Source organism: Drosophila serrata, unplaced genomic scaffold (assembly GCF_035046125.1).
Source record: "Drosophila serrata isolate PLE 108 unplaced genomic scaffold, ASM3504612v1 contig_359, whole genome shotgun sequence".
In the NCBI taxonomy this organism is placed as follows: domain Eukaryota; kingdom Metazoa; phylum Arthropoda; class Insecta; order Diptera; family Drosophilidae; genus Drosophila; species Drosophila serrata.
In genome coordinates, this window is record NW_028257257.1 from 1644102 (window position 1) to 1668900 (window position 24799).

The following is a 24799-nucleotide window of genomic DNA, read 5'->3' on the forward strand; positions in this document are numbered from 1 at the left end:
GACGTCCGGAAAGTTGCTGCTGCTCCGGCCAAAGTTGTGCTGCTGCACACAGATGGCACAAAAGAAAAAAAATACACGTGTTGTTGACTACTTTTGCGCCTTATTAGCCAGGTGGAGGTAATCCTAACCTTAGGACCTGTTCATTGTCTAATATCGGGTTTGTCCTGCTGATTTTTTATGCTGCAATTCAGGGAGGAGTAGTAACTCCAAATAAACTTTAATTAGTGGAAACTCTTTGATTATATTATATGAAACTTACCATAATCGTAGTGAGACTGCGATGACAACTGCTCGGAGCAGAGCTTATAGGCCTGAACGATCTTCTGCGAGAGATTCCTGGCCATGTCAAAGCCGTTGGAGTACAGTGTGATCTCACCAATCATGGCATAGTCCGGCACCATCATGGCCACTGTGCGGAACAGCACCTTCAGATTGTCGGGCAGCTCCGTTCGTCCCGCATAGCTGTTGTTGTTGGTAGTTGGAAGAAATGGAAATAAAAGCCATTGGGTATCCAGGCGGGATTAGAGCCCGTTGGGCAATCAAATTCATCAAAGTGCAAGTGCTAATGGCATAAATACTAAACACAGGCTATAGGCCTTCATTCCCCTCTGCTGGCTCTGGCTGCCAATAACCAATATGAGTGACTGCTCTTAAGAACGTCTGGTTGCGTGACAAATTGGCAGGGAGCAGGCATGCAACCGGGCAGCAGGCAGAAAAAGCTGGCCAAAAAAAAAAGCCAGCTAGCAGGATGTGTCTGCCTCCTGGCGATGGCAAAGCAAAGGCAAAGCAAAAGCGACATCCAATCGAAATTAAGACCTTCGCTGAACGGCGGCATATGGAGGAGGCGGAGGAGCAGGAGGCGGAAGAGTGGAGTTCCAGGAGGCAGACTGGGCTAATATGCATGTTTGTCGCAGCTGTTCCATATGCATGCCAAAGCAATAAATATCCCGATGGGAAAAATCTCCAATAACGCAATAACTACCAATATCGGGGAACGCACTGCGTCCACCTACCTCCGGAGGCTGATGGCTAATGGCCTCTCCGCCGTATCTCACTGCCTCCTGCCGTATGGTAGGCCGTATACGGGCTTACAAAGTAACTAAATGCATTTTCAAATGCCCAGACCCGGACCCGGCTCACCAAGTGAGCAAAAAAAAATGCGATGCGTGAAACCGCAGCTGCTGTTTCCAGCACCCAGTACCCTGAACCCATCATCCCCAATAGCATTTCTAGCCCAGCACTCACCCGGGATTCATGGTTATGAATATGTTACAACTCGGATCCAGTTTGAGCATTGTATCCTCGAAAAAGAATTTCACAACCTTGCGTCCGATGGCCCGCTGGATGGTCAGGATCTGTTGCGCCACCACGGAGAGCACCTCCAGTTCGATGCGATTGAACTCGTCGAAGCAGGCCCAGGCGCCCGATTGTGCCAAGCCCTGCGAAATGGAAGGGAAGATGGAGATGGAGATGGAGTAGTGGAGGCAGCAGTCAAAACAGCACAGCATAGAACACAATCCTGAACAGGACTGGAAGCTGAAAAAATAAAGCACACCCACACACACACACACAAATAGAAACAGAAATTCCTGGACAAGAGTGCTAGGAACACACACACACTCCGGTTCGATGGGGGAAAAAGTGGAAAAAGCAAACAGCAGCATAAACATTATTTTCTCTTTCTCATCGCTTCTTGTCGGTTTCTGTTTTCAGTGTTCCGGGGCCTCCAACTACACAGATCCCGGGGTCGATATGGGGGCGGACGGGACAGAAGGACGGTCAGACGACCCTTTGATATGCTTCCTTTTGCATGTTGCAATAAATATGCTGTTTTATCCCAGCTGGAAACCAGCTTCGGCTCCCACACCCGCCCCAAACCCTTGGAGCAGCACAAATATAACGCCAAAGCGGCATGCTGACCTGACTGCAAGTGCCATATGCCCGGGATCGATGCAGGAGTTTGGGGGGCGGACTCTATCAATGATATCCTGTCCTTGTGAGCCACAGCCCACTGGCCATATGCACCATAGATACCACCATAGTTAGCCGAAGAAAAGGTTTTGATTTTTCCTAATTAGGGAAATTCTTTGTTCCGAACTGTTGCATCGCAAAACGGAGACTGAAAACGGAAGTGATGTATTTTAAGGTTGTTTTTCACTGTAACAGTTGTGGGGAAGAGCTAGAACTCAGTATTGTTTTAATAGAAAGAAAAGAGAAATTCTTTTTGTAAAGATAACAATGATTAGACTAAATACATATGAAGAAGCTCCTTCAGTGACAATTACCTGCTAACAATATAACAATTAACAAAGCTAAGTGAAGTCTTTGATAAATCTAAACCCTAAAATACTGTCCCAAAAGTACCTATACTCTAATGCAACATATAAACCCGTGGCCAAAAATAAGCACCAATCACCTATCGAAAAGAGGAACCTCTCTCTGGACAGCTGTTGCTCTTGCAGCCTTCACTTGGCCACCTCAGAGGTGGCTGTACGGCAAGTGGCCTCTGTTGGCCAGAGTCCTGCCGCAAGGACTTTTTCTGCCTCTGTCCACACAAAGGGCAAAACACATTCTGTTGCGCGTTCGCACGCTTTTTGTAGTCACTGTTGTCCCAACACCGATGCAATTGTTGTTGCTGCTTCTCCGCTTGGCCTGGCCATTGTACAATTAGCGCCTCTGTCCAGGTGCAGGTGCAGGCGTTCGGGGGCGATTCCTAGTGGTCCTGGCTGTGTCCGGATAGCGGAACTGTTGTGTTAGGAACTTGTTTGGCCAGCGCATCGCAACTGGATGGGGGCGCAGCAAAAAATAGAGGATGCTATGTGTGTCTTTGCACACTTTGAACTCCATTGAGAGAGAGAGTGGTTTGGCATTGCCATTGGCACCGCCAATGGTGGAAAGGATCTATGCAGGTGGTACCCATTAATGTCCCTGTGTTAAGGTGATGGCATATTTATATTTTAAGAGGAGTTTTACAACTTATTTTAGAAGAAATGAACATCTTATATCTACGAGGTGATAATATAATGAAAATACTCGGACTCGTGCTAGCACAAACAAAATTCCTGGAGACCCTATATATATTTTATTAAAAGCATAGAACTGGCTCTAGATTTAAATCCTACTAATAAAAAAAAGTAAAGTTCCCATCACTGCAATGTAGCAAGAACTAAAGCCATTTTGGATTTTTGCTGCTGCTGCTGCTCCTGTGATAACTTTTTGCCATCCTTTGGATGTGCCTTTTGTTCGAGGCGACAACCATTGTTGTGGCCATTTTATTTGAATTTAATTTATTTACGATTACTTCTCTCTCGCTGTGAAATTTCTGCTCTGGCATATTCCGCATACTTTGTCAATTGCAAATTATTTTATTGTCGCAAAATTGTTTCACAGACATTCTGCCTTCCCCTCGCTTGACAACCACAAAAAAACATAGAAATCAAACCGCACCGAAAACCGGTGGAAGCTGGAAACTAACATCGTGTGCCAGGGATTTACGACTTCCTAGAGATTATTAGAACAAATGCCAATCCAGTTGGTGACAAAGCGCAGAACGACTTTCTAAAACCCGAACCAAAACGCGATGCCGAGACCCAAATTAAGCAATAAAAAGAATAGACAAATGTTCAGGGGGGCTCAAGTGGATACCAATCGCATAAATTCATTAATTTAAATTGAGCAACGCAGTGAAGCCCGAGCGATGGCAATTTATGGGCTCTCCTTAAAGTTGGGGTTTGGGTTAGGAGTAGTTCGAGTTGTCTTATTAATACAAATCCCATGCAAATGAACCTCCAGTTGATCTCCATAGACGTCGTCGTCTCCTCAACTCACCTCACCGCAATCGAATCCCTGCCTGGCCGTGTTTATGGCCGCTTCTCTCTGTTCCCTCTCTCTGTTTTAGGGGCTTAGGAACTATTATGCAATTAGCCGTGTGAGCGTATTAAGCGATTAGAGCCTATAGCAGCATAAATTTTACTACAACATTTCAGCACCCACTTAAGATGTGCGTGCGTTGTGCGGGAGATAGGAGGAGTGCAGGAGGAGGAGAGGCTCCTCTCGGTTAACGACCTGCAAATAAAAATTTGCATAAACTTGAGTGGGAAAGCACGAAAGTCGGCCCGTCGCTGGGCCATTACTTTCGCAAACTGACTAATTAGTCAACAGAATGACCAAGCCAGGGCCGAATGCGATTATTCCGAGAGCTGCATAAATTTCAATAAGCATATATCGGAGAGAAGGGGCCTGAGAATGGAAATGGAAGTGGCAGTGGGCTTGGAGAAGGGCTCCAGTGTGTCTGACATGCGGCGAATTAACCATTTAACCATGCTCTTCCACGCTATTGAAAGTCACGATTGTTGCGTGTGCCGCCGCATCAAGACAAGTTCTTTGCCAGATTAATGTGCTCCACTCGCCGCCGCTTTCAGGGCCATCAATTAGAAAGCCGGTCGGGCAGCAAATCGCAGACAGCACGACGACTACGCTCCTTCAACGTAGAATAGAATCTCTGATACGTATCTCTGTCTCTCTAATTGGGAACTCACCTTGAAGAACTTGCCCAGCGCCTTGTAGTCTAGTCCATCCGAGCAGTTGAAGACGACACACTTCTTGGCCACCGCCTTGGCCAGATCCTTGCAGGTCTCCGTTTTTCCCGTACCGGCAGGTCCTTCGGGTGCACCGCCCAGGCACAGCTTCAGGGCTCCCATCAAAGTGCTACATAAATCGGAAATAAGGGATGGAGAAAAAATACGAATTTATAGTATGAAGTATGGATTCAGCAACAAAGAGTTGATGGATGGTTCAAGAGCATGGGAATGGGCACGCTTTTAATATCTATTTTGCATTTTTTCATATTTCTCACGGCGGCAGCAGCCCAGTTTAAAAAATTGTCATTTATGGGTATCTTTTTTTCTAGTATTTGCTGCCCATAAAATGTGGAAGCTCTTAGCGTTTTAGGGGGGATTTGTGACTATGGTTTGGAATAGGTTTTGCTGGGACTTGTGCAAGTATCAATGAACATTAAGTAACTATGATCAGTAAATAACTATGATCAGTCAGTATCTATGAACATTAAATAACTTTGATCAGTAGGTAACTCTGAACAGTAAGTAATTATGATAAGCAAGTACCTATGACCTACAAGTAACTATGAACAGTAAGTATCAATAAACATTAAGTAACTATGATCAGTAATTAAGTATGAGCAGTAACTGAATCTGAACAGTAAGTATCTATGATCAGTAAGTATCTATGACCATTAAGTATGTATGATTAGTTACTAACTTTGAACACTAGTAAACAATGACTTTCAACTTTTGTAACACAACACATTTCTGATACTCGGCCGGCAACAGTCACTTCGTTCCGGAGATGTTAGAAAGAGTTGAGAATCATATGTACAGATGTGCGAGATGTGTTTTGGAACAAGTTTAAGCTATTGGAATGAAACTATGGAGTTATTCTTCTATATTATTTTACTAGTATATAAATCGGAGTATGGCGAATCGGTGGACTATATATGTATATAAATTTATATAGCTGACATAGGAACAATCGGACGATTGAACGAACTCTGATCAGCAATTAACTATGAGCAGTAAGTAACTCTAAACCATGAGTATGTATGACCAGTAAGTAACTATGATCAATAAGTATCTATGAACACTAAGTATATATAATAAGTAAATATCAATGAACATTAAGTAACTATGATCAGTAAGTATCTTTATGTATGATCTGTTACTAACTTTTAACACTAGTAAACAATGACTTGCAACTTTTGTAACACAAAACATTTCTAACATTTCACTTCGTTCCGGGGATGTTAGAACCAGTTGGGAATCATATGCACAGATGTGCGAGGTTTGTTTTGGAACAAATTTAAGAATTTAATGGAAATTATGGAGTTATTCGACTATATAATATTACTAGTATATAAGTCGGAGCATGGCGAATCGGTGGACTATATATATACATATATATAGCCGCCATAGGAACGATCGGAAAATTTTAAGATTTTAATTTTAAAATTAAGTAATATTTCAACAGTATAAATTATAATTTTCCTCCAAAGAGAGAACTACACAATTCGATCAAATCCTTTAGACACTTTCCATTCATAAATTGCTTATTTTTAGCTGCTTGTTTTGCGAGTTCATATTTTTATCATATTGGCAGTGTCCCCACTTCGGTTTGCTTGTGCATATATTTTTTAGCTTTTCCGGGGCATAACCATACAAATATCTATATACACTCGGTTTCATTTTTTGTTTTCCTCTTTTTAACTATCCATGCACGAGGCTCAGTGTTAGTGTGCCGCATGTGTGTGTGTGTGTGAAAAACTGTCCAACATTGATTTATTTGTTTAATATAAAAGTTTTATCGGAAACCCCATTAAAATGTCCTTTCTGCAGGCTTGCCAACGACGGCCTGCCAGCCGGCTACCAGTTTGTGTGTGTGTTGTGTTGTGTGTTTGTGTTAGTGTGTCCTTATTCCTTTAGTCCTGCCGTTGTTATTGTGTGTTTGTCGTAGGCAGCTTAAACATCAAAAAGGCTTTCAGCTCTCTTTTTGCGTATTTTGTTTGAAAAATGAAAATAAATTTAAAATGCAGCGAAATAAAATAAATATTTTCCCAATAAACGTGGCCAGGGCCAGGCTCTCCTCCTCTGACTTTTAGATGCAGCACAGAGGCGGCGAAGCGGAGGGGCAAACTCGCTGGCAACGGTTTGTCAATTAATATTTTCGGTATTCATACAGGGAAGCATGTGAGGACGTGGGATTTGTGCAAGATATATGGAGCAATAGTAGGAGTAATACGCACCGGTAGCAGCGATCGGTGAGGGGAGTGACCACCAGCCGGGGCAGGTTGCCTAGGTATTCCATGCCGTACTCAACATCTGTGACCACCATGCTAACGCATACCCAATCCTCGTTTTCTGGCCGGGAAAATATTCGTTTAAATATTGTAAATTATATCCGTAAGGTACACTTACTCTCGTTTACTTTCCAGTAGTAGCGCAGCTGGGAGATCCAATCAAAGTCCTGGATGTTGGACACATTCATGTCTGTCAAATATTTAACCACATCGCGATCTAAAGGTATACAGATTATATTTATTAAGAAATCAATCAAATTTTCCACTTTATATGCCTTTTTTCATAATTTAACATATTTCTTTAAAGCATAAAGCCTTAGTTTGTGGTTTAAATTTTAAATAAAAGTACTAAAGATTGTACTTATATTTCCCTTAGCTTCCCCCGCTCTACTCACCATGCACATCCAGGACAATCAGCGCCTCGACGGCAATCCTAACGCCCGCCTGCAGATCCGTGCGCACCAATTGCACCAGGTCGGCAATCTGCAGATTGGACTTCTCCAAATAAGCCGGCAGCTCCTTCGTCTCGATGGCCTCCTCCACCTGGCCGGGGAAAAAGTCAAGGAAAAGGCATAAGGCATAAAGTGTCTGAGAAATTGCAGCGGAGCGAACGCAAATAAAGAGCGAAATATGATTTTCAATTTCGTTGCGGCAGCAGCAAGCGAGGTTCTCTCAAAGTCAAAGCCCAAAAGGGAAACGCTCACAAAGGAGCCGCGGAGTGGTGGAGTGGCGGAATGCCGCAGGAAAAGAAGGCGCTGAACTCCAGCTAATCTCACTGTCAGAGGCACAACACAGAGTGCTTTCTCTGCTCCCCTGACAGCCAACTGATGGACATTTGTTGTCCAAGAGACGTTGACGACGACGCCCTTGCGGTTATCGTGGTTTTATGGCGGAGCAGGCTCACCTCGTAGGTCCAGGCCATGCAGGAAATGCCCTGCACCACCTGCCCGGGCCAGCTGACAACCCAGGTAATGCGTTCCACAACTGCATAGTCCTCCCAGGCCTCGTGCATCTGTTCCTTAACGCTGTCCAACATCACCATCTCCACCTCTTTCAGCCAGATCTCCACCAGGCCCTGCAAAGCACGAAAAAATGTTTAATTTTAAAAAGTGGAGGACAGGAAAAGGAACCAAAGGCGATGATTTCCTTACATTGGCCAGCTGAGGATTGATTTTTCGCACCAGTGCCACGCGCTCCTCCTCGTCGCTAATCATCTCGGTGATCTCCATATTCTCGTCAAAGTTCAAAGTGCCAATCTGTAGGGGGATTTAAGATTATAGCGCAGTCTCAATTTGGCTTTGAATTAAGGGGGCTCACTCCTTCAAAGCACTTCCTCAAATGCGGCTGTACCCTCATCGGATCCTTGGTTTCTGATAGAATTTCCAGCAGTTCATCGTTGGACAAGAAGAAGAAGCGCGCAAAGAAAAGACGCTTCTGCTCCAGATACGTGTTTAGACCCTTCTGTACCGTCTCTAGATCCTCAATGGCCTTGGTGAAGATCTCCAGCATGTCCGGATAATCGGTGGCCGCCATCACATGTTGATCCTTTAGTGTATGCTTCATGATCTTACGCCAAAGCTTGTCCACTGCCTTGAAGTTACGTCCCTCAAGCGGCATCTGTCGCATAATGTCCTCGCTGCTGAAAATCGGCTCTAGGTACATCCAGGTGATCTGCACCTGCGTCCAGGCATCGATAATGTTCTGGATGAGCAGCAGACGAGCCTCCCAGTCATCAGCCTTGGACCCGAGGGCCACAATGAATGGCGAGCGCTTCATAGCCTGTGTTCGCATTATATGGTCATCCAGCAGCGTCTGAATATCATCCAGGCTGGCCAGGATGTGCGTGTCCGAGTCGCGATACTGCAGCACATCGAACATCACGTCCTTCCAGTCTGCCTGCATGATCCTCAGTCCATTATTCAAATCGTACTCCTTGCCAGCGGCATTCGCGATCTCCTCTAGCTGCGGCAAAATGCTCATAATATCCACATCGATCATGTCCTTAAGCGTGGGGAAGAGCTTCGGGTTGACCTTACGTCCCAGTATCTTGGATATCTGATCCCAGTGCCTCTTCTCCAAGCCATGCCTGCAGATCGAGTCCAGCACGGGCAGATACACGCGGAACTTCTCGATCTTCATGCGCATCTGCTCGGCTGCTCGCTTGGCCACCGGATTGTAAGCCAGTTGCCGGGACAGCTTGTACATTATCTATGGAGAAGATAGGTAAGACATAGAGGTTAAAGTCATCTATGGAACCACTGCAAGTTTTAAGGTAATGCTGCTGAAATGCAATTAATTAGATGTTCTTTGATTGGATACCTTCTTTGCGAAAGAAATATATAGAAACACTGCAATGGGATTCCCTTTTATATGTCAAGGGACTTTAAAATCCTTACAAAACAGGGTACTTATCGAGCTTCTTGAGCTTGTTGGCATTCTCTTAAGTTTATACATTTGGGAAAACATTTAGAGGAAAGAAGTCCCCTTGAAATATGAATTATTTCCCCCCATTGTCTTAGGGCAAAATATATAGAAAGCTATTCAAAAACCTCTACAGTTAAAATAAATTCCATTTGCTAGAGGGTATTCTCAACTTCGTTATAGGATATTCCTAAATTTTTTTGGGGAACTGTTGTGTCCCCACTTTGCCGCTTCAGCTGTGCCGAAAAATTCAATTCAACTGACTTTCCCTTTGCGCCTTTGTGCTGGTTTTTTTTTACTATTTTTGTTGTAGCTTCTTTTTTGCGTGGCTCCAAACGGCTTCCCAGCTGACCCCAGAGGGGTCTCCTCCGTTGCCAAATATGTTGGGCATTTTTTCCATGCATACTTTTCGGCTGCCAAGTGGAACTTTCTTTTTACAGCCAGTTGTTGGTTGTCCCTTGCTGACTACTACTACCAGGACTGGTGGCTACTACTATTGCCGCTCTAGGTGGCTTGAGGTTTTTAGTTGCATTTTAGTTGCTACATTGGCTTACAGACAGACACCGAACCGAACAGAGATCGAGCAGGAGGAGGACAAAGAGGAGCACTGGTAGAGGAGCCATGCATGGGCAGTTGAGCAGGAGAAATCCGACAACAGCTCAAACTTTGTCGGTCGTTGCTCGTTTTTATTTCCGCCAGCAAGGGGAGCTGCTCCTCCTGCTGCTGCTGCTGCTGCTCCTCCGGTGGTTGTGCCTGGGCCAGTGCTGGAATGACAACTTCCGACTTTGCAACTACTTACCTTGTGCATATTCTCCACTTGCTCCCGCACGCCATCCGCATTAAGGCATTCGAAGCGCTCGAACATCCTGAAAGCACCAGAGGAGAGATGTAAATAGAAATACACGAAAAAAGAAAGTTGGCCAGAAGGAGCATCAGGAGTAGGAGTAGGAGCAGGAGCGGCAGGAGTGGCCTCATCATAAGCGGACCACTCAACTGAATTTTCTGCTGGAATTCGCACTGGGGCTGGGAATTAAGTGAGGGGCCACTACGATTGGTATTGGGATTTGCGTGCAGCAATGTCAATGGAAACGACTGCCGGACCGGTGCCATTTCAATTTGGAATATTCCTTTACCGGCGCCCTCCCCCCCCCCAGGAAGTGTCACACACTGCTGACTTCTCCTCTCTCTCCCATGCCCCTCAGGCTGACAGAAGTATAATTGCAAGGGGCTTAAGCGATGGCCCCCCTGCCTGCTTACCAAATGAGATAATCCTTTTCGAATTCGTACGACGTCTTCCACAGCTTCTCGATGGGCTCCATTTTCTCAATGATCTCAGCCAGCAGTGGAAAGGCGGATACATCGATTTGAAGCAGCGTCTCCTCCGTATTAATAGCCTTTGCCTCGCGGCTGAGATTCTATAGGGAAACCATATCTTAAAATCTCAATCTTGAAGCTTAAATAGCAGCAAATTAGAGGTAATCCCTCACCTCAATGGTGGTGAAGAGCAAATCGACCGTATCCACACGCTCCTTGAGCTCCTCCAGCGTGAGCACATCCCGGATTTCCCGTATGCGAAAGCCGTCCATCGTTCGCTTCTCCTGGGCCAGCAGCTTCTCGAACTCCATGCGACGCTCGCTGCATGAAACGGAATGGAAAGGAGAAGACAAAGAGATGTCGGCTTAGTATCTTCTGGGGATCTGTTTTCGGTTGTTCCGGGTCTAATCTGCATCACACACTTACCGCAGGGCCAGCTCCAGATTATCACGCACCACCGATAGACGGGCGGCGCTAAGATCCAGGACCTCCTCCAGTTCCCCGGGCAGTATGAATGTGCGCGAGTTGAGATGGAGCTCGTCGCCTGCGGATAAATGGGAGTGAGGGTCCACATGACTAGACGAGATGACTCTCGATTGTACGCACTGCTAATTAACTGCGCTTAACTCTTAATTAATTGGCTTGCGCTGGAGTCCTCCCTTTTTTCGGGACAAACTAATTAATTATTCGACTACCAGGACGAGTACAAGTGCGAGTAGGAGTATCTTTGTTCCCTGACAAGCTGTATCCGTGAGTATTTGGTGTGACAAAGCCACACACGACGGACGGACAGGCAAACAGACAGATATACATACAGATACATCTACAGCTACAGCTACAGATACAGATACGGATTCGGAGGGCCTGAAGCACACATTGTAGCTATTCGAAAGATACACACTCCCACACACAGATGACACTTGACGATAACTCGCTATTGTCTCTGGCGAAGCATCTGCACTTGCCGGTTGTCGGTTGTCAAAGCAACTTTCACACATTCATGAATTTGTTAAGCTCATTAAGTTGCATTTTCGGGGTTTTAGCGGAGCTCAATGTTTGGTATCTCACCGCAAGTAATTATAAAACCAATTAGTAGACTCAGCTTGTTAGTTGAGGTTAATTATGTTAAGCGAGACTGCACTTCCTGCCTTCCTGCCGCCGCCCGTTCACTAGTCCCTTTCCTTTCCCTTTTCCTCCACAAACCAAACACTGTGGAAAGCAAACACACTAAATGCACAGAGAGAAAAAATTTAAGGGGTCTGAGGGAGGAGATTATAAAGTTAAAATTGTGATCGTAGGTTCAACAGTCAAGAACCAATTTTGAACTCCTAGCCGGAACTAGAAGTTCTAAAATAAAGCTTTTCCGTTTAAAGTTCTTTACAGCAAATAAATAAATTGTGCACTTCAGACCCCATTATTTTTTGCCCTGTGTTTGCCTTGGTTTCGGCCAGAATCGAAGTAGAAAGAGCTCGACTGACCAGCTGCACAAACAGCGGAAGGGACAGGACGACGGACCGACGGGCAGGACATGCTCCTCCTGACCAAGCCAATTGCATCACTCACTGGACAGGTAGGTGTGTGTCAGCAGGAAGACGACGCGCTTCAACACGTTCTTGATTTCATCCTTGATGGCGAATATGCGCATCTCTCGGCACTCGTTGATGTAGTTCTGCAGGGCCACCACCTCGGGCGTCTCCTCCGGCCGCTCGCCGGCCTTCATCGACATCTCCTCCAGTTCCTCGCATATGCTGAAGTGGCAGAAGCAGAAAAAAATGAAACGAAATCAGGCATCGTGTGTGTATGGGAGAGTTATCTATGAGGAGTCACAGGCAGTCAGCATAAAAGTTAAGTGAAAGAGCAGCTCGCACTTCATTTAGCTGATGCAATCAGTGCCCCCTGCCGGCTCCCGCTTCTGGGCTACTTACGCTCGATTCTCGTTCCAATTGAGGGCTTTGTAAAAATCAATTATGAAATCGTAGATTTCGCGCACATACATCCGCAGCGATAGCTTCACGTGCCGATTATCCAGCATGAACAGGTTGAGCGGAATGAAATCGCGCAGATAATAGGTCGTATCGCTCACGGCCTGAAGTTTTTTCAGCAGCTCCTGGACGAGCTATAGGTTTGCATTCAGAGGTGGAACGTGGAGAAAGGGGATTTATTAAGGGATTTTCTATTGCAACATTTCTAGTTCTAATTCTATTTGTAAATTTAAAACCACCGAATAAACTCTCTATTTGAAGGCATTTTAAATAGAAATATATCCTTTACTTTGTACTCTTATTTTTACACATTCAATTAATGTTCAGTTGAATTCATTTTGTAATTATATTACAACTGAAATGTATAGGATTTTCTACAGACTGTATAATCAATTTGTGAAGTTTTGCATTCGGTAAATTAAATGTATTAAATTAACTAGTGAAATGGAATTAAAGCTACAAAATCATTTAAACTCCTTAACAAAATGGAAATGGTAATTAATATAGACTATATTTTGGTTATAAAACCATATCAAATATCAACAAATGAACATGTTTACAAAGAACCTCAATCGCACTGCTTGTTGTTTTCTAATTAGGATTTTGCAATGTTGGAAATCGAACATGTTGAGTCCCTTGGAGGCTGGCAACCGAACCCCTTTTCAATACACATATGCCTCCGCCACTGCATCCGATATGGAAGCTGGTTGCATTTCATGCATCGACAGGCAGCAGGCAGCATACGCAGTCGGAAGTAATTTTTATTTTATATAAATTGCACAAAAAAAGCCAAGCCAAACCGAATCGAACGAATCGAGTGAGAGAAGAGAGGAAATTGCTGGTCGTTTCATAAAACTTAATGAATGCGAACTGAAAAGTTTCAGTGGAACGGCGGGGAGTGGCAACTATACCGGGTTTGAGGTGACGTTCGGCGTAAATTGAGCGTATGAGTTGGGCAAGTACGGTGACATGACGAGAATCGCACAATCAACAGGCTGCGAAGCCAAACAGCGTCTAATTAAACATTGCACATATCCAACAAACTGTCAGAAATCAACAACAGGCGATGGGAAATCGGTAGGAGGAGCAGTGTTTGGGGCGGAGCCCTGTTTTGCAGGCGCTATAATCCCGGGATTCAGACAAGGTGGAACTTGTCAAATTACACAAATTGCCAGGCACTTTGCCAGCAGTAGCACTCCCTCTCTACCAACCCTGTCAGTTGGTCTGTCTGTCGTCTGTCAGCGGTCTATTAATATTGCATAATGAAATTTTATGTTAATTCTACGCATCATTGCGCGTAATCAAATCGAAATAAATAATTAAATCCCATTTCAAGGCGAGACGCAGCCAAAGCCCGCCGAGCCTCAGGGGCTCACTCACTCACCCCCAATTCGGGCAGGATGTTTTCCGTCCAGACCTTCTCCACCAGCGGCATGATCAACCTCTGGAAAAGTCCAAAGTAGTACTTGTAGATGGGCTTCAGATACACATGCACTCCACGCCAGTTGCACCTGACGATCTGTTCAACTTTATCGCAGAGCTCAACAAAGTCCGTGTGGTCTTCGTCGATATAGTAAAGGAATCCCTGCGTTTCGGGGTCTATATTTTGTGTAAATTCACTAATTCAATTACATTTATCATTATAATTCTTAAGAGTGCAACTTACCACCTCCGGACATGATGTACTCGAGGCGGGGAATGTCTTGCCCCACAGCCAAGATGCTCTTAAAGTGCGCGACAAAAAGGCGCGGCAGTTCCTGCATATAAGGATATATGTACAGCTTGTGGGTGTGATCCAGCTCAAACTGAGCCACATCATCCAAGTCGGGAAGCTGCAGAGAGAGTTCATAAATAAATAATTACTTCCAAGAATATACATATATCACTTACATTCTCTGAAAACACATTGGTCTGCGGCTGTTGGAAGGGATCAGCATCGTCATCATCGAAAACATATATATTTGTGGCTGGCCTAATCCCCGGTCCCATGTCTATGGGGTCATGGTCGAAGTGAGCTCCCACCACCGAGGCTATCAGTGTCATCAGGGGAATCCGCTTGAGCTTCGAATCGAACATGGAGTACTGGTCGATGCTGTTGCCATCCTTATACGAACACAGAACCTTAAACAGATAGTTGATGCTCTTGCTAATCAGACTTTGGAGGTTGCGCGACATCGCCGAGTGGATGCAGCGAAAGAGTATGGCCGCCCGGCCGCCATACTTGCCCGACATGGGAACCAAGTCTTTCCAGGTGCCACGCATCTCGTTCACTAAATCAGCGCAGCGCGGCAGCCAATCAGTGAGGAGTAACTATCGGAGAGATTATTTTTTATAGGTGTTATGTTAGTATGATTACCTTTACTTACATCGCGAACTTCGGCACAACTCTTTTGGATAAAAGCCTTCACAGTGTCTGCGTCCAGGGGCCGCTGAGCCAGCAGCAGCTGTCCTAGGTCTACCACTACCAGATCTGCATATAGATCGTTCCATAGCCGGTTTACAGCCTGGACAACGGGATGTGTTATCATGAGAACCTCGCCAATGCGACTCTTGGCAAGCAACAGATTCGATCGCCAGGGCACAGGCTGACTGTTGGGGAAAGTGGGAAAGGCAGGAGGTTCCGGCTCCAACTGCAGACGCTTTCGCTCCATATTGGAACTGCCAAGTAATTGAGATAAGAAAAACTTGTAGCTAAAGATCAAAGAAATCTATCTCTCACCTTAGGAGATAGTTCAGAAAGGCGCGCTTAACGTAATGACGAAAATCCTCCTGCAAATCGATGAGGCACACGATGATGAGAATGGCAAAGCTCTGATGCACGCCACGGTCGCCAACGAACAGATAATCCATTAATATAACTTCTGGCGGCAGTTTGGGCCAATCTTTCTGTAATGAGTTGATTAGACACAAGGAATAAACGAGGAGTGATGGTGGTTCAGTGGTGAAAAGGGGACGACAGGTGGCATAAACTTTGCTGGCGCTCCTCCGGGCGATTTCAACTAGTTTTTGGGGTGGCCCAGCTCAGCAGGAGGAGGAGTTGGAGGTGGAGTTAACATGGAACATCTTCAGCTGCTCATTAAGCCGCCTTTGCCGGCACTGATTTGCCGGTGCTGATGGCAAGTGCTTGAGCTTAAATCCCTGCCAAAGTTTGTTTGGCGCTCACGTCAAAACATCAACACGCGCCCCGTCACTTGTCATCCCAGCAATACCTGCTCCCTCCCTCTCTCCTCCTTCCATACCCAGGGCAATCTTTGGGAGCATGTTTAATATGCTCGCACTGCCGGCAAACTTTTTCGCAAAACTTCCGCCAAATTCTGATCCAGCTTCAGATGAGCGCCAGTTAAGTTTACTAATAATGTCGACGCTCTGACTAAGACAGACTGAAACTCTTCCTATCCAAAGGAGCTGTGTATGTTATATTCTTGAATATTTAAGACAAATCGGGAATATGAAACTTGGCAAATGAATAGTAGAAATGCAAGGAGTCTGCTAGCAGAGCATAATCTATAATAATATCACGATTAAACAAATAGCCTGCACAGTTTATACAATTTGAATTTTAAGCAAAAAAAAAGGGCTCAAGATTTTAAATCGGAAATTCGGAATAACAAAAGTGCATTTTTGCTGCTATTTATGGACTATTAAACATAAATTTGTAAAAAGGACTCACCTCCTCCTGTAATATAAACCTGTAGGCATCCTTTAGCATAGCCCTGCGGGGATCGATGCGCCTGAAGGCTCTGCGTATCAGATGCGAAGGATAGGTTGCCAGCTGCACTATGGACATCTGTAAAGGAGATAAGGAATATGATGAGATGGATATATATAACCATTAAACGGGGTGTGATTCACGGCACACCCAAGCGGTTTTATTTTATTTTATTTCCCGTTTCTTTTTTTTAACAACTAATCACGTTATTCATAACTCTGACCACGCCCCCCAAGACCATAATATTTACGAGGTATGAATTATATAATTTTTATAAGCACGTTCCCCCAAAGCCAACGCAGCTTAATTTACTCGCACGCTCACGCACACATGTTTACTTTGTATGGAGTTTATTATTATCATTTTTTATGTACGCCTCGGACACGGAGAGGGGACACAGATATGGCTACAGACACGGACATGGACAAGAGAGCAGGAGCAGGAGCAGAAGCTGAAGGATGAGCGTGAGCAGAAGCGAGAGCGTCGGAGGAGTCAACGATAAAATTTATTTACGCCCGTCGCTGGTGCTCACTTTTGATGGGTTTTTTATGGTCTTACGGTCAGGGAGTCATTGCGGCTGGGTATTTGGCTTTCATTTTTCATTCCCCCGACTCCCTTCGCTTAGCATATGTTTGGTCAGTTGCATAATTCAGAATCGCTTTGCGACACGTGGACCAGGACCACCTGGAGCAGTATGTTACACCCATAACAGACTATACCCGGCGAGACTTACGCTTTTGAGCAAACACTGGTAGCGCTTTTGTATCTTTGGGGTAAAAACAGCCTCGGCTTCTGAGCGCTCTTTCTGGTAAATCGCCAGCTTTCTTTCCTTCTGATCCTCCGGATCCTCGGGCAGCAGAGGCACCAGATACTGAACGCGTCTGCCATAAGGGATAATCGATATTAATTTTATGTCAACTGGTCATTGGGTTACACTCACGTGGATTCCATTTTCCTAAGACAGAGGAGGAACTTCTTATTCGATGAAAAATCCCTACGATTGAAAAACTTGTTGCTATCAGCGCAAGGATTCTTTTTCTAAATATAAAAGATATACGATTTGAATTGTGAAGTAAAGTAAAACTAAGAGAAGAAACAAGCCAAACTCACCGTTTCAATAAATAACGCGGATTTGGCCTTACATTGTGACCGCTTTTTGACAGTATTGATAAGTCCGTGGCCTATCGTTTGCTGGGCTTCCTCGAGCACAGGCTCAATCAGTTCATCAATTATCTTGCCCACTCGTATTAGTTCGTTCCGGCATTCTGTGAGAAATAATTAAAAAAGATTTATATATTTACTAGCTCTTAATGAGATAATTAAAGGATAATTGGACAAACTCTTACCCTGTGGCGTTCGGAATGCATAGTGATCCCCGACCGTAAACTTTTTCTTCTTGCGAACAGGCTGCAGATTATTGACTCGCAGATGCCGGGCCGTGGGTGTTCGATATGCACCGATCAGTTCCGATGGCGATCCATGCTGGCGCCGGAGCTGGTTGGTCCACAGGGAGGAGCTGGTGCCACAGCCGGGGTAGAAGACTCGCACACGCCGTTGGCAGTACATGTCCAGCAGCTGGCTGGTCATTTCATAGATTTCCTGCTCGCTGGGCCGCACTGTCAGTCGGTTCGAGAGGGTGTCAAATTTTTAATAATGTACGCTGAGTAAATATGAACATTTTATTTATTACCGCCAGTCATCCATTTGTCAATCCAGGGAAATTGATTACAAGCTGCAAGCAAAAAAGCAGAACAAACAAATAAAAAGCAAACCAATGGTAAAAAATAATGCGAAAAAAATGAAATTGAAAATCGCATTTAATATTTTTCCACGAACTCAATATGTGGGAGGGGGAGTGTGTGACATGTGAGTCTGTCTGCACTTTGCAAATTTGATTTTTTTCGGATGACTTTCACCTCTCGCACTGAGAGGAGTCGTGCAAATAAGCTTGTTTGTGCAACATGAAATTGTTTTAAATAAAAGTCACACAGCGGCAAAGTTCGATTTTTAAATGATTAAACTGAAATTAATTTCCATTTGGAGCCTTTACAAAGGAAATTCCCTCAGGGGGAGGTGTGGGCAGTCCAATGCAGTGTTTCATTGCTTTATTTGTTACATTTTCATGCTAATGTCTATCGGCAACACATGGCTTTTACGCTATTGTGTAACCCGGATCCCTTATTAGTCCCCCGACCGCTCTGCAGGGAGAAGCATCCATTCCTGGCAGTAAATATTAAAAAACTAGACACAAAAATGAAACATTTTTATCACAAACTAGTGATAGAAGTCGGGGACAAAAGGGTAAATCGATTTTTTTGGGCGAAAATATATGCGAAGATGAGTTTCCCTTTCTATTAGGAAATAATTGAATTATAATTATTACACATTTTCGAAATATAGATCTAACTTTAAAAGCTTATTTAATATACTAATATTGTTATATATATATGTTATTATATGAGTATTAAATTAACAATTCCTGCAAACTTACTAAGTCTTTTCACCTGCTTGCCCCAAAAGAGTACAGAATAAAAAAAGAGAAAACCAGAAACATAAAAATGTTCCATGTAAATGCTAAATAAAACACTATGATAAACATGTTGTAGAGTCAGTCGACCCGCCCTTGGTTCTGTGCCACGCTCCTCCTGCTCGTCCTTGGTCCCTTCGCTGCTCTCCCAGAGGATATTCAAATAAATGTCATACGCATTTGTTTTTCGGTTTTACCTTTTTTTTGCTCTCCTCTCATTTCGGTTATAAAATTTTATGTTAAAGGGATAATGTTTGGAATTTTTATGTTTACAGGTGAACAATTTTCCAACGAGCTGCGCAGCGGGAGCGTAGGAAGGCAGTTGCCCAGGAGAAGCTTGGAGGAGTTGGGCGTGGGAGAGGGAGCAGCAGCTCCGGTCGGGGCATGTTTTCGCATTTAATAAAGTATTAAGTGTTATGTTTTTGCGGTAAAGTTCTCACTCATTGAATAACACAAAATGTCTGGCAAATTTGTTGGGTGTTTCCCGCAACCCATTCTATTACCAGTCCCAGTCCCTCCACCTGGGATAATGCGTAAATGCTGTTCCATTTAATTGCTAGCCTTAGCTGTGGTTGGCCCCTCTCCACTCTCCCTACTCACCCGTGGAATCGAAGTTGTATGTGTGATCCTTGGCATCGCGCAGCATATTAAACTCCTTTGGCATATCAATATCCTCCAGCTGCAGCTCCTGCAGGCTGTCATCGTCGCACTCGTCGTACTGCTCCTTCACATTATCCAGGTCGTAGGTGTGGAAATCGAACTCTCGGTTGCAGCGGCCCACAATTTTGTCATTCTGCATATGAGCTGTGTAGAGTATAAATATATAATTTGTAATTTACTTTCTTTTTAACTTGGGAAAAACTCACATATTTTCTCCTGCAGGAACTCCTTGACTGGGTCCAGGGGCAACTGATCGAAGCCATAGCTCAGGTTGAAGAAGGGACAGTCGTTCAGCTGGCGGGTCTCGCCCTTCTTTTTCTGCGGGGGACTAGCTCGGTGCAGATGGAGGGTTCGCCGCCGCCTCACCTTGTCATCCTGCAGTCGCGGATCGCAGTACGGACGACGCTCGGGCGCAACCTTCTTTTGCATGCTGGGTACATAGGTTTGACAACTGGTGAGTGTGCGTTTGAGTGTTTGCTGTGCTGCCGAATCCGTATTCAAACCCACAAAACACAACGAAACACGATTTTCTAGTCTGCTCTCATTTGTTTCACTCAGTGCGGCGGGGCACACTTTTCTCGCCCCTTGGAAAATAGGAGCAGAAAAACAAAAAACGGGAGCTCAAATGCCAAAAGTTTACACAGTCAGGCAGGCAGCAGTAGGAGCGAAATATTTGTGGGTCCAGCGATGGACGTGAAATGTTTACAAACAAAGTCGAGACCCAGGCAATGGGCATGGCCATGGCAACCTAGGGCTATGGGGCGGGATGGGAACAGGAGGCGTACGTGTAACCCGGGCAACCAGGACCGGCTGGCAAAAGCTGTACTGTGGAGGAGACACACCCCCGTCACTCCGTCCGTCAATAGCTCGCCTTTCAACGTGCTCGCTGGCTGCTCGATAATATTTGATATTTGTGTCTGAGTCCTCGGCTGGCTTCCATGGCTCCAACTGCAACTGTACTAAGAAAAATAAAGAGTGGAATTAGAAAGGCGTTCTTAATACAACTAGAAAAAAGTGCTTGGAAAGTATAAAAAAATCCCTTCTAGGCATAAGACTATACCCTCTAAAACCTCTTAAAATAAAATACACAGGGAAATATGGTAACTTACAGATATTTTCTTCTTGTGCATCACCAGACAAGGTAACGCGGCGGCAGCTTTTCTCGAATTGTGCACACATTTTTCAATAAAAGCGCTACAACTGCATAAAAGCTGGTCCTAGTGCCATTCCTCCTGCAGCTCCTGCTGGCATTCTGTCTATTTATTATCCCATCTGTCTGGCAAAAGGAGCAGCATCAGGAGCAGGACTCGTCATCGAACCTGATTATATGTTGACAATGATGGAAAATAATAATACTGGCATATTCAGAGGGCTCCCTCAAATAGGTTTTGTCCGCTCAAAAGGTTATTAAGCAGAGATCCAATTGCACTTTGCCTTAACTAAAGATGCTCTGCTACTGTCCTGGGCCTCGGAATCTGCAATTAGCGCAACAATTAATTGTGGTAAATTAATTGGAAATTTGATTAACGGGCAACTGTGGCAGCGTGGCCTTACCTTTGTGGTATTTCCAGTCAAAGGCATTCAACTTTGACCAACATTACGGCTGCCACAACGGCATATGTGAAGGGATATAGTCTTCGTCGTGTGTGAGAGAAGTGACAAGTCGTGGGAATAGCTGGGCATGCAGTGGAGGCCAGTAACCAGGTCATCCGGTTCACGCCTGTCACGTGCCTAAGCGCACTGCCCTAGCAATGCTATGCAGGTGTCTGCATCGTAGGACAGGTCCTCCTGGGAGCTTGGCCTCTGGCTGCAGTGCATCCAAAGCCATGCGTGACAAATATTTATTAACTGACACAACAGCGGGCAGCGGCTTAGGACTAAACCTGATCTTGGCTTAGCTCACTAATAAAAAATTGATTTGCCTCGTCAATTGTCACAAATAATGATTACCACGCATTTTCGACTCTCCCTCCCTCTCCCATGCCAGTCCAATCCTGGGATTCTGGGGGCATGACACGCATCAAATTGCATTTAGTTTGTCATTGGCCCTTTGGCAGTGTGGCAGGGTTGGAACTCCGTTCTCCGGACAAACAAAGGGCCGTAATGCGACGGCTGTCAGTCACGTGACCTCGTTGCTGAATATACTCCAAAGGGGGCGGCGGAATGGGCGGCACAACATCATTATTAACGAAGTCAACGAGCAGCAACAAAAGTCCGGAGTCGGAGCAGCATCATTTCCAGCCTGCGAGTATGCAACACTTTTCACCGGAACGGAAATAAGTCGAATCCAATCATACCCTAAGAAGCTTAACTTTCGGGCGGGGAGCAAGTTTTCCGACTGGGTGTCAGGGAAGTATGAAATTGGATATGAACACAAAAGAAGGCATATAAATCTTTCCAGGAAAAAAAACAGGAAATAAATCAATGCCTGCAGTAAATGGAAAAGATGAAAACTTTATGCGATTCTTTTTGAGATGATCGGTTCTGTCTTGATTTAGTTTTTACACAGGATTTATGTTTTATTTTGGGAATATTACAAATTGAATGATAAATGTGTGTAAGCTTGTAAGGAAAATATAAGAATTTATAAACGAAAATCCAAGAAGTAACAATTACTAAAACTTTAATTGTAGTTTAAGTTACTTTAGTATGATATTTCACTTTAAAGAAATGTATGTAGAATATACTCAATAAATATTCTATATACATTTCTTTAAAGTTTTATGAACTTTTTCCTATAGAGTATAATTAAAGAATTGCCTCGTCAAGGCGTAGGTTTTTTTTCCCTTCTTTCCCCATTGTTTATTCGTCTCAATTCTTGCTTTTTTTCCTTGCAAATTGTTGGCATGGCGAATCGCATTTTGTCCATGTGATTAATGGGCATTGCTGGAAGACGTCGCGACTTGAAAAATTACATTCAAAATAAACGACAGAGGCGTCGTGGTCGGCGTTTTAAAACGGCCTGTCACACGTGAAAGGAGGTCCATCCAGGGGGCGGGTGACTCCAGGCAATATCTGGCAAGGTGGATAAAGGACGACGCACGTAAAAGATGCAACAGGAGCGAGAGCAAACACCGTGTGATTTACACGCAAACCCACGGTCCTGATGATGAGGTGGCTGTGGGGTGGGCCAGGGAAAGGGATGATGGGAATGAGTGTTCAGGAGGATGGGTAGAGGGGTCTGTAGGGGTTGGGGTCATAGTGCAAATTAGGGGTTGACGCTGCCGTGCAGGCAACGCACTCTCTGTTGTCAATTGAAAACGTGCCAACAATTTGCAACGACGATTAATCGTGCGACCAAACTGGGAGTTACAATTGCCAGCGAACTGGCTGCCTCCTCCTGCCACAAGAGTCCTCCCTGGATCCAACTGTCGTCTGGTGGTGTCCTCTCCAAAATGGGTCCCGTGCATGTTGCGACGCATTTGCAGCTCTGTTTACGAGCGTCACGCCAGGCATCCCAGGAAGACAGGGAGAGCCCGGCATCCAGTCTGCTAAGTTTGCCCAGCGTTTGACTAATTTGTGTTGGCTCTATTATGCATGGCCGGGGAATGGGTTAGGGATTGACATTGGGCTTGGGATCGGCATGGACAGTGGTGGGAGATGGGAGATGGGAGGATGACGACGCCGCCGCCGATGACTTAAGCCGCCTGGACAGACGACGTCTGATGAGCACTTAATTCCCGCTCGCTAATTGGTTCCACGCCCCAAGGGGAAGAGATCAGGAGCGGCATAAGATACAGATAGAACTGATGGGAGATTTAAAGCAAGCTTAAATCACGTCTATATTTATGGCTGGTTAATTATTGGTTTGCGCTTAAAATTTAATCAACTTTTATCGCTAATATTGCGACAAGCGTGCGCGCTCGCTTATTGTTATCATTAATAATGAATATAATTAAGGAATGTCAAAGTGGTTAACACAGAAAAAAAAAAAGAAAACAAAAACCAATCGTGAAATACAATCGCTTTGCTCGCACATAGATACATTCATCAGATACGGATGCAGATTCCGGCACTGAGATCCATCGAATGGGCCATCATTAAAGGCTTTTGTATGCAATTACATGCCGCATTGAGCAATCATAAATTAGCTTTGCACCAAAGTGCGATAATAAAAAAATTTAAAGCGAAATTCAATTAAATAATAAAATGTACAAAAATTTAATGCCCATAATGAAAAGTCGGCAGCCCAGAGCTCATGTTCATATTAATCATAACAATTTGCAACACCAGCAACACCTTCCCATCTCTCATTGCCTTGCGGCACTAAAAAATGGATACTGAAATCTGTCTGCTTTATATATATATATGTGTATATATACATATTTGTTTTAAATGTCAACAATCATCAATGCAAATTCATTGCAAATATATATAGGCATTGGCTCCTGATTTATCCGCCAGCCGTCGCATCAATTGCGATCGAATAGCATCTGATGTGGAGCATAAAAAAAAATTCAAAAAACTGAAGTGGAAAACCGCAAGAGGTGTCAAAGAAGGTCCACTAAAACCTGATAACCTTAACTATACATAGATGACCTTAAAAACAAGTAACTTGATATGCTATACTACATAAATAATATAATAAAAACCAAACAAAGTCCTATTGATTTACCTCTTAAATGAAAAGCTTTAACTATTTTTGCGCATTATTAAATAAACTTCCTAAGCTTATTTCCCTTGTGTTCCCGAAAATAACCATAGAATTTTAGTTTTTTAATTGAATTATCTGAGAGTGGGGGAACTTTAAGGGTATATACAGAGGCTGCTGCTGAAAACAATTCGCTTAGCTAAGCATTTTCTGCGTACTCCGATAAAATGTTCGACCCGGGTAAATATTTGTGCGAATATCTGGCAGATAAACCATGAAGCTCAGCCATGTGTGTGTGTGAATAAATTCTGCAATGCGTAGCTCAAAATTTCCAACACCAAATTGTTATGGTTTTTAGTCTTAAAGATAAATGTACTTAGCCAGAGGACTTGGACTTGGTCGTCTCTGGGTTCATTGTAAAGTTTTGCATCTGCTTTTTGCCTTGGCAAAATATGCCCCAAAATATTTACTCGTGAGGAGATTGTTTAGTTAAACCATAAAAAGACCGGCATGTCCGGGTCGTAGACGGAGACAGAGACTCTGTCGTCTGCCAGAGACAATGTAACATTTAAGAAAATTTAAGCCGCAAGCGACTTAAAAACGAGCCTGGACGAGACGAGTGTCCTTTTTATTTTTTGTCACAGAGAGGTCCCTTTTTAGCCATGGCCATATGATTTAGCCATTCTGAAGCGGCTACTCCGGCTGCTTTTGTTGGGGATTTGGCCCA

At 44.3% G+C, this 24799-nt stretch overlaps 1 protein-coding gene across 1 annotated transcript in view; it reads right to left on the reverse strand.

Annotated features, from left to right (window-relative positions):
- Positions 1-20956, reverse strand: part of Dnah3 (dynein heavy chain 3, axonemal) — a 37244-nt gene extending 16288 nt beyond the window's left edge. The window contains exons 1-29 of the mRNA XM_020954025.2: positions 20591-20956; positions 19688-20440; positions 19422-19625; positions 17985-18026; positions 17641-17910; positions 17405-17559; positions 17235-17332; positions 17028-17175; positions 16256-16372; positions 15305-15471; positions 14952-15243; positions 14476-14895; positions 14252-14417; positions 13970-14184; positions 12529-12719; positions 12167-12351; positions 11030-11147; positions 10777-10924; positions 10547-10704; positions 10089-10155; positions 8186-9076; positions 8020-8124; positions 7773-7943; positions 7264-7411; positions 6987-7085; positions 6815-6929; positions 4539-4707; positions 1246-1439; positions 260-462 (exon numbers count right to left, since the gene is read on the reverse strand). Coding sequence (XP_020809684.2) covers positions 260-462; positions 1246-1439; positions 4539-4707; positions 6815-6929; positions 6987-7085; positions 7264-7411; positions 7773-7943; positions 8020-8124; positions 8186-9076; positions 10089-10155; positions 10547-10704; positions 10777-10924; positions 11030-11147; positions 12167-12351; positions 12529-12719; positions 13970-14184; positions 14252-14417; positions 14476-14895; positions 14952-15243; positions 15305-15471; positions 16256-16372; positions 17028-17175; positions 17235-17332; positions 17405-17559; positions 17641-17910; positions 17985-18026; positions 19422-19625; positions 19688-19910 — 5479 coding nt within the window. The 5' untranslated portion in view covers positions 19911-20440; positions 20591-20956. The remainder of the gene's footprint in view (positions 1-259; positions 463-1245; positions 1440-4538; positions 4708-6814; positions 6930-6986; positions 7086-7263; positions 7412-7772; positions 7944-8019; positions 8125-8185; positions 9077-10088; positions 10156-10546; positions 10705-10776; positions 10925-11029; positions 11148-12166; positions 12352-12528; positions 12720-13969; positions 14185-14251; positions 14418-14475; positions 14896-14951; positions 15244-15304; positions 15472-16255; positions 16373-17027; positions 17176-17234; positions 17333-17404; positions 17560-17640; positions 17911-17984; positions 18027-19421; positions 19626-19687; positions 20441-20590) is intronic.
- Between the last annotated feature and the right edge of the window lie 3843 nt (positions 20957-24799).